Source organism: Ursus arctos, unplaced genomic scaffold, assembly GCF_023065955.2.
Source record: "Ursus arctos isolate Adak ecotype North America unplaced genomic scaffold, UrsArc2.0 scaffold_21, whole genome shotgun sequence".
Classification (NCBI taxonomy): domain Eukaryota; kingdom Metazoa; phylum Chordata; class Mammalia; order Carnivora; family Ursidae; genus Ursus; species Ursus arctos.
This window is the reverse complement of record NW_026622886.1, coordinates 47,928,185-47,941,344: the sequence shown is the minus strand read 5'-3', so window position 1 is coordinate 47,941,344 and position 13,160 is coordinate 47,928,185. Positions and strand designations below refer to the sequence as shown.

General features: G+C 40.0%; 1 protein-coding gene across 1 annotated transcript in view; it reads right to left on the bottom strand.

Annotated features, from left to right (window-relative positions):
* Nucleotides 1-2,275: 2,275 nt before the first annotated feature.
* LRIG3 (leucine rich repeats and immunoglobulin like domains 3) overlaps nt 2,276-13,160 on the bottom strand; it is a 47,494-nt gene continuing 36,609 nt past the window's right edge. Inside the window, exons 11-19 of the mRNA XM_026500131.4 lie at nt 13,012-13,083; nt 12,351-12,514; nt 10,025-10,345; nt 8,607-8,888; nt 7,208-7,660; nt 6,277-6,435; nt 4,513-4,656; nt 4,139-4,414; nt 2,276-2,937 (exon numbers count right to left, since the gene is read on the bottom strand). Coding sequence (XP_026355916.1) covers nt 2,693-2,937; nt 4,139-4,414; nt 4,513-4,656; nt 6,277-6,435; nt 7,208-7,660; nt 8,607-8,888; nt 10,025-10,345; nt 12,351-12,514; nt 13,012-13,083 — 2,116 coding nt within the window. The 3' untranslated portion in view covers nt 2,276-2,692. The remainder of the gene's footprint in view (nt 2,938-4,138; nt 4,415-4,512; nt 4,657-6,276; nt 6,436-7,207; nt 7,661-8,606; nt 8,889-10,024; nt 10,346-12,350; nt 12,515-13,011; nt 13,084-13,160) is intronic.

The window sequence follows — 13,160 nt, the reverse complement described above, 5'->3', positions numbered from 1 at the left end:
AAATTATTCAATTCACGAAGAAACTGTACCCCTCTTTGAAGACTCTAATAGTTTTTTTGGCAGGACACTGAGTTATTCAATGTGTTAATAGAATGCTGTCTTAAAAAAATAGTGAGTTCTAAATTATCCTACTACACGAGTCCAACCACTGCAGATTCCAAAAGTGGGAGGCACAGAACGGCCGCTCTGCGGTAACATTTGGTTCTCATTCTCTTTGAAAAATACCACTGTAGCACACCTATTGTAATACTGGTTATGAATTACTTCCTATCACATTCAATCAAAAGGATCAAAACCCCTCAGGTGTGTACAAATATCAAATCACTTTCCTTTTTTGAATCAAGTTTTTAAAAATAGTACCATTGGGTTTATTCTGAGAAATAACTTCTGTTTTCTTTCCGTAAGACTGTGAAAATAAGTTTGTAAATGTTCCAGAGATTTTGTAAAATGTTGCCTGCCACAGTTAAGGAATATTCATCTCCCAATATCTTGAAAAACAGACAAGATTATGCATAGTAACGATGTTTTCATTAGCATTGGTAATGAAGAAAAAACAGTGCCAAAGTTGGGCGAATATCTATTAAGATACATTGTACATGAATTGGTCTTTGTCGGAAAGCAAAGAAAGATTAAACTGAAAATTTTAAGCATTTCTTCTCATAAATAAGCCAAATGATTTGATATGTAACTACTTTTTTCTGAGGTCTGTATTATTTTAGGATATTTTAATACCTAGTAGATACATTTTAATATGGAGTCCCTCTCTCTATATATTCTTTTCCTGCAGATGTCCACGAAAAATTGAGCTCCTCCTGTTTCTCCATACACCTAAAATTATATGTAATCCATAGGTTTCAGCACACAGAGTGAAAGGGGAAAGTTGTATTAATGTAGAGTGAATCTAATTTTTGAATTTCAAGTGTTAGTGATCTAAACCTTTGTGGCTAAGTCTGGAAAAATTAAATCCTTTAAAAGAGGTTCATAATCATTGGCTAGAACCCTATCAATGCTTGCATCACATCTGGCAAGAATGAAGACAAATTAACAGTAAGAGTTTGAAAATCTGGCAAGATGATAAAGCCAAAGCATACAAAATCACTTCTCTGCACTTAGTCCCCGGTGGTCCAGGGAAGATCAACTCCCTGGACTCTGGTGTCCAAACGAAAAGAGGAAAGTCTTATTGCAATCTGGGGTCCAGGTTTCTGGCCCACAAACAACAAAGCTGTACACTCACAAAGCAGGAAAACGTCACCCCCAGCATATCCTCTGAGAGGAACCTGCTTTTCTAATATCTGCTTTCACTTTAGTTCAAAGAACTGACAAGGGCGTATATTCACACACCTTCATCAGGTTAGATTTTAAAGCTTAATGTGTGGTGTTAACTCTTCCCACGCATGTTTAATGTCTCTTGGCCAAGACGATATTTCTTTAAACTACAGATGTTGAGAAGAATTTGCTTTAAAAAAATCATTTGAATTATTAAACTTAAGTTTATGTCAATTACTTGGAACAATGTCGCCTAATTTTAAAAATGACTATAATTCATTTTCTGTATATTTGCCAGTCAAGTAATGCCATTTTCATCTAAATACTGTCTAAAACAAATACTTTAAATAACAGATTTGATGCTTAGTTTTTAACTCGTAGAACAGGATGACCAAATTAGAAACATATTTTAATTCTTAAAGAATATTGCAGAATAGTTTAAAAGTACCTTTTCTATTAGAACTGCTCATCCAGCAGGAAATCAGTAAGAATATCCAAGAATTCCATCAACATCCCATCATCACCTGGAACAGTGGATGAAAATCCACCTATATTATAGCCATTTTAACTATAGAAATGTGCAACAAACCACGCTCTTGTTGTAATTAAAGGGATGGTAAATGTGAAACTATTTGGAAAAGAAAAGGCATTAGACCACATAAGGCATTATTATAATTAAAGAAACATGGCTTGTACAGAGACTTAAGCAATGGTGGCTGTACTGCATTATACCAGACTATACCAACAAATCTTTTTCATTTGTAAAGTTAGGGATAAATTAATATACCCCAAATCTTTGGCGCTCTTTTTCATTTACAATGTGCTTTCACATACACTAATCTGATTTGAGTCCGTATTACCTCAACTGTGTGATAGGCAGAATGGTCATTTTTCGCTCATATTTTAATGTGCTGAGTATAATTTCCATCCATTTGAGACATGATAATGTAAAATTATTAAGCCTAAAATATGTTGAAAACAATAAAAACTGTAATCATATAGATGGGGCTTGGGATCAAAATGACACATTTTATTAAATGCAATGTGCAAAATAAAATTAAGTGAACTCTATTCAAAAAGGGTACAAGACAGGTATTATTTAAAATGCTTTAGTACTCATTTTCAATAAAAAGAAATCTGGCATTATAAAAATACATAAAATAGTCATGGATTCATACCATTAATTTACATAAGATTTTTTTTTTGCATAAAACAAAGTTAAAATAGTTTAAAAAGGTATTCTTATATGAAAGTTACTCCCAGTATAAAATTTTTTATAACGTTTTGTAATTTTGGTCCATCTGTATAAATAAGACATTTTATCCTTTTAAAATTCATAACTCCACTTAAAAACATAGGATTCTCTCTTTTAAATAAAAGTCCACTTGAGGTAGTATGTTCGAGCTCTTCTTTGCTCCCATTCGGTCTATGTGTCCAAGTCATAAGACTGAAAATGTGGAGTCCTGTGGTTTTCTAAGGTCTGTTTATAAGTACACGTGTGATTTTCTTGCTGAAAATCTGTCCTTTCTTTCCCATATTCCTCTGACTCAGAGTCCAAGTCTGGGGAAGAACGAGCTTTCAGGTGAAAGGCTCTTGGCTGACAATCTACTGGCGGTCCAAAGCTTGAAAACGCATCCAGATGAGCTCTCTTCAGAGGCTTTCCAAATGTTCCTGAAAGAAAGAAACCCCTTGAGCATATGGGTCCTTTGGCTCGCATTTAAATCAAAACACATTTCAAATGAAGGAGCATCTTAGTCCGTAAGCACAAGTGTTTTCTACAAGTCGTTTATGGTATCAGATATATGTGCATCTGTGTTACGGAGAGAGAACTTACAGAATGGCGCTGGGGAATGAATACGTATGTCCATTCTTGATCACATTTCCTCACCTACAGTAATATTAATCATTGGGCAATGAAGTTCCCTAATATAATTTCTTCCAAATCCTGGCTTCAGTTCTTGACAGTCCACAATTCTCTATGAAGCAGATCTGGATTATTGGTTACAAGTAAATTATGCCTGGATATGGAAAGTTTCTTTCAAAATAATCCTTATGCCTTGCCTTTTCTTCTTTACTGGCAAAATAATATTTAACTGAGTCAAATTCTTGTCACAGTCATATAAAAGATATTTTCATTTTTTTAAAAAAGGAATAAACATAAAACATAAAATTTCCTAAAAGCTGGGTAAAATATTTTAAAATTCTTTTTTTTTTTTTTTTTAAAAAACAAGACAATTTGTGGTTCATTTTCCCATATCTCCATTCAGTGAAAAGATGATCTCAGTTCTTCCATCCACTGTCCCCACGCACTAGACAAAAAAATTCACAAATGAGTCTTGGCGCTAGCCAGTGTCTACCACCACCAACTTATGCCTTAAGGCTCTGGCGGTCTCCTCCACCAAGCAGTCCAGCTTGGCTGACAAGCAGTTGTTGCCAGGGGCACGCTGTCCACCCTTTCTTTGACTGTGGTCAAAGGGTGACCCATCAGACATCCCAAACCACAATCATTCAGCGCATACAACTCCACCCCAAAAGCTGCTGTGGCCCAAAACCACTTTTTCCACATGGCTGACAAATGGAGCTCCTATGTCACTCCCCAAACTTGTCTCCTAGATGATGCCACACACAGAGTTAACCAGAAAGCTCCTAAGGCTTAGTTACGGATTAAACACATAATCAAGTAAAATCCCCCATGTCTGACTTTGCCTTTAGGAACACACATACTAACTCACAGCATGTCCTGACAACATTAAAAACAAAAACAAAAACAAAACATTTTTCACAAATTTGGCATTTGAGACTCATTGCTTTCCCATATGTAACTTGGAATAGGTGTCCTGAGTCAAAGTGTCTAATAATTTAATAAACTTACCCATGTAAGAATTACTTGAAGTAACTGGTGCTGGCTCTGGACTTGGGCTAAAATCTAAAGAGGACTTGTTTAGACACAAACTTTTCATTCCAGGTCCTTCATTTTGAGAGTAAGTAGAGTTGATTAATTTCCTCACATGTGAAGGCCATCCTATGTCACTGACACTCTGTTCACAAGATTCTTCTGAAGGATAAGGGCATGGGTAGCACTCCTTCTTCTTTATGTAACTGGGCTCACAGTGGTCCATTAAGGCTGTTCTCAGGTCAGGACCACAACCTTTCAAATTTGGGGATAATATCAGAAAGAGACAGAGTTAGCGCTTCCGAAGGTCTCTCCAAGAAACAGAACAGAACTCAGGTAAGAAAACCACATACCTGTATGATAGGCTTCAAATGGATCTGAGCCGTACACATTCCCCTTCAAATACACAGGGCCTGAGGACCCCAAAAAGGGACAAAGGAATGGATCCGTGGCAACTTCCACGTCGGCTTCACTACTATTGTCAATATGGCATGTCCCTTTAAAACAGACACCTCAGTCACTGAATGAATTTGATTTAAGTACCCTTCAACATTCTCTCCACTTTGGGGATTTTCTATACATATAAATAAAAATTTTGGATAGAAAAGCATATAAAAGAAAAAACTGGAGAAATTTATCGTAGGGTTTTAAAACATTTACCGAGGCCTACGGAACAGTAACTGACTAAATCTGTGCCATCTTACAGAGAGAGGACTTGATGAACCATCGTACTGGATGTGTTCCCCTGGGCGCGGCCCCCAGTGGCTTCCAAGAGAAACTGATCTGTAGATGCACACTGCAGCCAAAGCAGCCATGGTCCGGAACACACAATGCCATCAGCACTGCCCCTTCCTCCAGAAAGTCAGATGAGCAGGACCAGAGGTGGTATTTAACACATCAGCTCTGAACGCTCAGCTCAAAAATGAGCTCAGACAAACCAAACCAAACCAAACCAAAAAACAAAAACCGCTATTGTGAGTATCTGAGCCAAACAACCCAGAAATGACATGCCAGTTAGGAGTGGCCACCGCAGTTGAAGGACAAGAGACGTACTGCAGCGGAGAGATGCCGTGACGGGCCATGTGCCTGGGAAGCAGGAACTGGTCAGTCTCAGAAAAGACTGTGCAACACGTGATCACTAGGGCTGTAGCCCCCAGAGCTGCTCACAGCACATGATTGCCAGCCCCAGCATAAAAGACGCACAACATTATCATGTTCCAGTTCTGTCGTTTTAAACTTGCCTAAATGTCTTTTCAGTAAACCCTGCTACCTTTGAACAAGGTTGCACCCAAATGAGTCTAACCAGAACACCCACCTGTACGTGCAAATCTTCTCTCTCTATCCCCTCCGTCACTGCCTTGCCAAGCACTTTGTGACTATTTGTTGCAATTTTCATCTCACCACTGCCTACACTAAGAGACTGAAAACAAATACTGTTCTCTCTCAACTACGGGGTCCACCAAGAGCAGATAGTCAGTAAATGTTTGTGGGAAAAGATGGTAAAATGTTTGAAAAGAATGCCAATAGTTTCTTCTTTTGGAGCCCTTACTATGTGCCAAGCACCATGCAGTTTTCCAACATCATTGTATTTAATTTCACAACAACCTAAGAAGGAAGTGCTATGTAACTGCCCAAGGATACACAGGGAGTAAGTGTCAGAAGTGGGTCTTGAACCAAGCCTGTATGCGTGTATTATGGTGCCTCCATGATTATTCTTAAAACCATGCAGTTCTTAAAGCACGAGTTCGAATTTGATTTCTCTAATAGAATTTTAAATCGTTTGACTTTTTAGACCATATATGAAACCAGTTAATGTCATTTAAGAAAGGAGAACATTCAGGGCCAAAGAACATTTGTAACGTAAAGAAAGTATCACATTGCATGGAGAAATTAAACTTTAATTCTCCTACTTGTCTTCTCTTATTATCAGAAACAAAGATTTTTCTGGTATGTAAGAAAAAGGCATAATAGTATTTAATTTCAGCTTTGCCAGTGATCTTGGGCCAGTTCCTCAATATATGAATGTATCGATTGCTTGTGAAAATTGATCCTGTATTTGAGCCTTCCACTAGATTATTTCAAAACAACGACAGCCTGTGTTCATTTTAAACACTTACCATTGCTGTCATGTTGGGGTAAGAAAAACCCGCCTCCTGAAGACGTGACGAACTGGTGGTGGCTTCCACTTTCTGAGGAGATGTACCCATCCTGTCTGTCGGCTAAGGTTCCCTGAGATGACAGATAACTAGGGATATCTGCCGGCAAGTTGGTCTCATCTATAATCCAACAACAGCATTCTGTTAACCAAGAACGACCATACGTACCCCACAGCCTTCCCCGATGAACTGTATATACTGTGTGGTTTCCGTACAAATCAAGTACATCTACCCCTGAAAACCCACGTTGACTGTCTCGTCTTCAGGTAAGGAAGATGAGGGCTCTGCCGCTCTGGGAAGCCCAAATCAATCCTCTATTTTATCTTCTATAGGATGCCCCTCCCCAATCTCAAAAACAGATGTTTCAAAAGATAAAGCCTTGGGAATTTTCGTGGGGCAGTATCTAAGCTTTTGAATTAAACTTGAATTCTGCCATATTTCCCACTTAACATGTATCAATATAGGAGTTTGCACCTAGTAGGCAAGTCACAGCCTGCTCCCACTAGTAACAGAATCCCCCCAGACGCCTGCTCACGCATATGCACACGGGCACACACGTGACGAGAGAGAGAACTACGTCAGAGCGTAAACCGCGTAAGTGAAGGACTGCTCCTGTTCTCCATCACCTCTGTGTGAAGGAGCGAGACTGTATCTCACAGCCAACAGCATATTCTGATGAGGTTTTAACAAAAAGGGTTAATCTTTAAACATCAGCTTTATTTTGGGCTGGGGTGTTATTTCTAGCTAACCATATATTCCTGCAGCTTGAAACAAATGAGTCACCCTTCTGACTTGGCCTCGGGCTATGAGACACATATTCTGGAGGAAAATCACCACAGGACCACAAACACACATGACTACGGCACTCCGTGCCAAGCTTCTGTTTACACACCTGTGTTGGTAATGCTGCAATCTTCGTTCCTCCGCCTTGTGTGGTATATGATGACCACCCACACGAGCGACGTGCCCACCACACAGCAAACCACTGCTATGATCACGACACCCACGGTGGCCCATCCGTCATCATCTAATGACGAGGCGGTCATCTGAGGGGAGTCACAGGTGGGAGTGGGGATCACGCTGAGGCGCACGTTGCCTCTCTCAGTGCCGAGGGTGTTGGACATTTCACACGTGTATTTCCCGGCATCATTGACATCAGAGTCCACAATGATCAGCAGCTGATTGCCTGCTGCAAAAAAGTGCCTTTCGGTGACCACCAAGGGGCTGTCATCCTTGGTCCAGTTCAATCTGGGAGGAGGGCTGCCTCCAGCAATGCACTGCAGGACCGCGGTTTCTCCCTTGGTTACGGTTCGGTCCAACAGGGGCCGCAAAAATGATGGTGTTTCTGAAATGACAAGTTATGTTTTGAATCTCCTAAATGAAATTAGGTTTTGCATACTGTAAGACCTACCACTTGAATCTACTAAAATTGGAACCTACCATCATATTCTTCCACAACTTCTTTAAGAGCCTAAACACGTATACAACATTCAGAATTTCATTTCATTAGTTGCCTGTCATTTATTAGAACACCTGTTAAGGATTATGTTTACTAATTTTTAAACCTCAATCTCTCTCACTCTTGACAAGATTGGGAGTGGTGGAAGAGGGGCAATGCAAAACATTCCAGACGTTTTTTAGAAATTGAATATGTATAAAAGTAATTTCAAGCATGGGGGAATGCTGATGGATGAAAAAAGAATGTTTAAATTTTTAAAGGGAAACTTTCTAGTGCTAGATGTCCAAACCTGTACATAAATTCTGAAAGTACTTTTATTATTTGGTGTTCATAGGTTACTCTGCTCAACTCTTTCAAAGATACATGTATGATTAACAGGTTCACTATTTTTTTTCTTTTAAAGGTCCTATTCAGGCAAAAGATAAAAGACAAACTCTGATTTCCAGAATGGTAGGGTAGGCCGAGAAAAGAGAGTAGATTTTTCCCAATCTGCTCACATGTTTTGTTTTCTTGTATGTGCTTTATAGTGTGAAGACTCCTGATAGAGCCTGTGCGATGGGAAGAGCAGAGCAGAGGAAGGTGATCCCTATGCAAAAAGGGAGGTGACAAAGCATTTACTTTTCCCTGCCTCTCAGAACAGACGAAGCAGATTCATCTCACTGGCCGCAGACCTTAAGATGTAATGCACTCCCGGCTTCAAAGCTGCTGAGAAGCCATCCGTTCTCTCTCTCCAGGGAAGGGCAGCGTCACCCCTACAACTTCTGACACTTAGGGCCTTTGGGTGAGCTAGTACCTTTACTTTCTATCACAGAATCTGACAACAGCCAGTTACCTAGGACAGTCAGAGTTGCATTTGCAGAAATGCTTCCTGCGCTGTTCTGAGCTGTGCAGCTGTAAACGCCGATGTCCTCTATCTTCACATCCACGATAAAGAACACGTCGTCCTCAGGCATAACATGCATGCGTCTCTCCCTCGCGGCAGGGAAGTCTGTGCCCCCATCCTTCTGCCAGGCTATCTGCGGGGCTGGATGTCCCAGGGCAGCGCACTCCAAGCGTGCCATGGCCCCGGCGCGGATGGTAAGGTCCATGGGGGTCTTGGTGAAGGAAGGAAGCACTGAAATCAGATAAAGCATGCGGGCTTTAGCGCTATGGAGTTTTAGAGGCTCGTTTTCATTCTGAGTTTTTTTTTTTTTTAAATATATACTTACAAATGCCCCTGCCATAGTCAGGCTGGGGTTATTTCTGATTGTAAGACAAGGAATCTGAAGTTGAGACGAAGAGATCCCCTCAAGGTTACACACAGGTACAGAAATGATGAAGTCAGGCCGAGACACAGGTCACCTCCTGCACAGACTGAAGGTCTTTCTCCTATTTTCCAGTTACTTTTTAGTTTCCTCAGTAATTATCTGTGAGATCTTGGGCAAATCAATTAATCTCTTTGTACCCTGACCACTCACTTCATCATTATCTTTTTTTTTTTTTAAGTCCCTCCTGGCTCTGACATTCTATGACTTTAGATATGTGTTTTGTCCTACAGTTTTAAACTCAAAATTGTTCTATGCGTCAGGCCTTAGCAAGCTTTTGTAGAATGAATGCATTAATGAATCATGTACAAAAATCTTCTGCCATGGAAGGTACAAATGATTAAATAATACAGTGGTAAGGTTCCTGTCGTAAAAAAATACATTCGGGTCACACAAAACAAACAATTATATATTTTTATTAAAAGCAGCTAATACTTACTGCATTTGGTGAGCATTCATTGTATTCCAGACTAAGTCTTTTACACCAATTATTTTATCTAATTATCATATCTCTGTAAGGTAGGTACTATTGTTCCTAATAGAAAGATGTGGAAATGGAGGCACAGGAAGGTTAAGTAACTTAATAAGAGTCACACAGCTGTAAGCAGGAGGCAGGATTCAAACCCAGCTCTCTGAATGAAAGGTGGGGTGCTGTAAAGCTATAGTTCATGGCCTCTCACATCAGACTAATTTATTGTGAACTCCCAAAGAGCACAGCCCTTGTATGGTTCCTCTCTGTGCTACCCACCATGATAGGGTCCTCAATGCAATAATTGCTCACTGCTCACGTAGATACCATGAATCTTAGTTTTGTGGAATGAGAGGTAGAGAAAGGAAGGGTGAGGTGGGGACTATGAACAGAACACAGGGTTAGGAATAAGAGAAAGAGAGCAAACCCAATCTAAAAGGTGTCTTTAAATGCAAATGGAAAAGTTAGATCACATACTGTTTACTGTAAGCTTGGCTTTGACAGAGTAGGAGGAGCCGAAGTGATTGGAGATGACACACTGGTATTTCCCTTCGCTGCTGAACTCCACATTGCGGAGCCGGAGGATGGTTGTGTACTCCATCACCTCGCCACCTTGGGCCCGCAGGTGCGCGTAGTTTTCCATTTCGGCATCGTGCAGTAGCTCATTGTCTTTTTTCCAAGCAAAAGTCATTGGGGAGTCACTGCTGCTGGCAGCCGAGCAGATAAAACTCAAATTGGAACCTTTTATTGCCGACTGCGTTTCTGGCTGAACAGTGATCTGGGGTTTAGGAAAATCATCTGTTCAAGATGGAGAGGAGGAAACAGAACAATTTTAAGGCTTGAGAGTCCAAACGCTACTCAGTTTTTAATAGCAAGAAACTCAAAACAAGTGAGGGCTTGGGTTTTACCCTTTGTGTATGTTTCACAGATGAACTAACAGTCCTCATGTTGAAATGATGGCCTGGGAGAGTGTTTATAAACTAATGTGTTCACTTCAAATAGAGACTGACACCTATTTATTAATCATTAACTGAGGGGAGACTATAATTTTGGAATATAGTTTATCCTAGGCCCTTTATGCTTTTTTTTTTTTTAATATAAATACAAGAAGAAATCAGGTAAGAAACTTCTAGGCTCATGGATCATCTTTAAATGCTACTAGTAGGAACTGCAATTTTTCCCATGTTATCCACAAACAAGCAGCAGCAAAATTAAGAAATCAATATCACTAAAGACAACAATTAACACCCCATTTACCAAAAACAGAACCTGTATTAAAGAGCAGTAATTTTTAAACAGAGTTGAAATAAATAATCCTGTAGCAAAAGAAAAACCATCTCTCCAACTCCCTGTGAGACCCTGGTTTCAGCCTGGGGTTGAGGGTGGACAATCAGTCAGGACACTGTGCTCCACCGTCAGAGCTACATGATAACTGGAGCTGGGCAACTCTTTCATTCCTAACAGTTATTTTTAGCTCTCTGTTACTTTTTGGAAAAGTTACCTTTTTCGAACTGCAGTTTCTTGGAAATGGTCTAAACCCAGAAGGAAACAGCTTATATCTACCAAAATGTATTGTCTGGGTGCTCTGGAAAAAGGACACCTGCATGTCTGCAAGCGTATGCGTGTGTGTGTGTGTGTGTGTATGCATGTGAACCAATAGGCTTTGGGAATGCTCTGGGAACTCCAATGCTTCTCACTTCCAATACCATGTTGTCATTAAAATGGTTTCTTCTTCTGTATGATTATTCTAAAATTCTCGTCTGATAAACCAATTTTCAGATTTGCAATGGAGGGACTGAAAGAAAAGTTTAAGGATGCCATATATATATGGTATCCTCTCCAAATAATAGAGAGTTCTTATCTTGGGACTAGAGAACTGCGAAATAAGCACCATGGGAAAGGCATGGCTCAGGCCCTTGCAGATGAATGCCAAAAGCTTATTTAGACCCAAAAGCTACATCAGACGTTTTATTTCCAGAAACCATTGGCACAGTTTAATGCTGCAACCTAAAAAAATATATTTTTCTTGTACTTGACTAAACAATCGTAGGCAAAGCAGTTTCAAATAAATTTTTAAAGGCCAATGTAAAATTAGGTTCTGTAATATCTTAACACACATGCTAAAATTTAAGCAAACTTTGATTTTGTGTTCTATATGCGCATTTATTTTTACAAAGGTCTCCGCGGCAGTGAATAGTAAACAGCACTGTAGTGTAGTACCAGGGAGATGAGAACCTGGGGTTTTGATCCACATCTGCTGACTAGCTATGTGAGGTGTGAGATTTCTAGCACTGAGATTCTCAGACACTAAAACAATGGAACTTATGCTGACTGATAATAAATTCAGTTTCTATTACTTGTAATGCTTTAACCAGCAGGAGCAAAATTTTTAGCAGCCTGTAAATCACGAGCTGATAATTTTCCCTTTGTACCCCAAACCGCAGCACTGATAGCGGGGTTAGCTCTGCCTTTCCACAAGCCCGGAACTGGGAAGGGCAGTCAGCAGACTTCCCACTTCGCAGACGCAGACACTGAGATTGAGGGAAGAGGGAGCGCTGTGACTGCCCATCAGTTCTCCCAAGATCCAACATCTTCGTTCCACCAAACCCCCCTGATGTCCAAACAAAGCCATTTAAGGAAACTCTTTCTCATCTGTACCATTAAAATCATCAGCACACTATAGATCCATTTTCCTTTACCTCAACAGAAATAAAAGCTTCATTAAGACAACATAAGCTTATTTAAGACCATTCGTTGGAGGAAAAAAAAGAAGAATGAAGGCAGAGGCAACAGTCACACTCACCACACACAAAGCCATCTGGGCTAACAGCAAAAATACTTCGTCCTTTTAGCAGCTGAGGATGGGCGCAACTGGCATTTACAAAGCTCTGAAAGTTGTTTTCCGCCACCCACTGTGGGAGCCATTTTAGTTGGCAATCGCACAAAAGGCTTGATGTATTTAAATGCCTGAGGAGAGTAATTACGTTCAATTTGTTTTATATGAAATGCAGATTCTACAAGTAAAGTAACTCAAGTAAATATTAACAAAGCAGTGAATGTGGAAACCAAATACACACCCCCCATGCAATAAATATTCTCTGGTCCATCTTAAAATGTATGAAATGTATTAGCACCATGTTGTTCTTATTGACCTGAGGGAGAAGTGCTGATACATCGCAAACACCTCACTCCTGAAGACCTGCTACCATGAACCGATCAGGACGTGCACTACATTAGGTCCCACAATTTTAAATCGCAAATTCATAACAGAAACAAAAGAAACTCCTCTTCTCAACAAAGGGAACAAACTGCCAACTCCCTTTGCTTTCTGGTATAAAAATTAAGGAATGCTAAGAACGCACTAGCTACTTTTTACAGACACGTGATCTAGGCTGACATGCCCCTGACAGCTCCCCTGATACCATGTTTCATTTGAAACTCTTGGAAAGAAAAAGAAAGCTTACAATTGCTGAAGTTTCTTCATTTGTGAAAATGCATTGCCTTGTAATGACATGATTGCGTTGTCACTCAGGTCTCTGAAAAAAACAAAATCAAATACATTAGAGCGAATTATGGTCACTACATGCCTCAGGCAAAAGCTGGGCCCAAACTG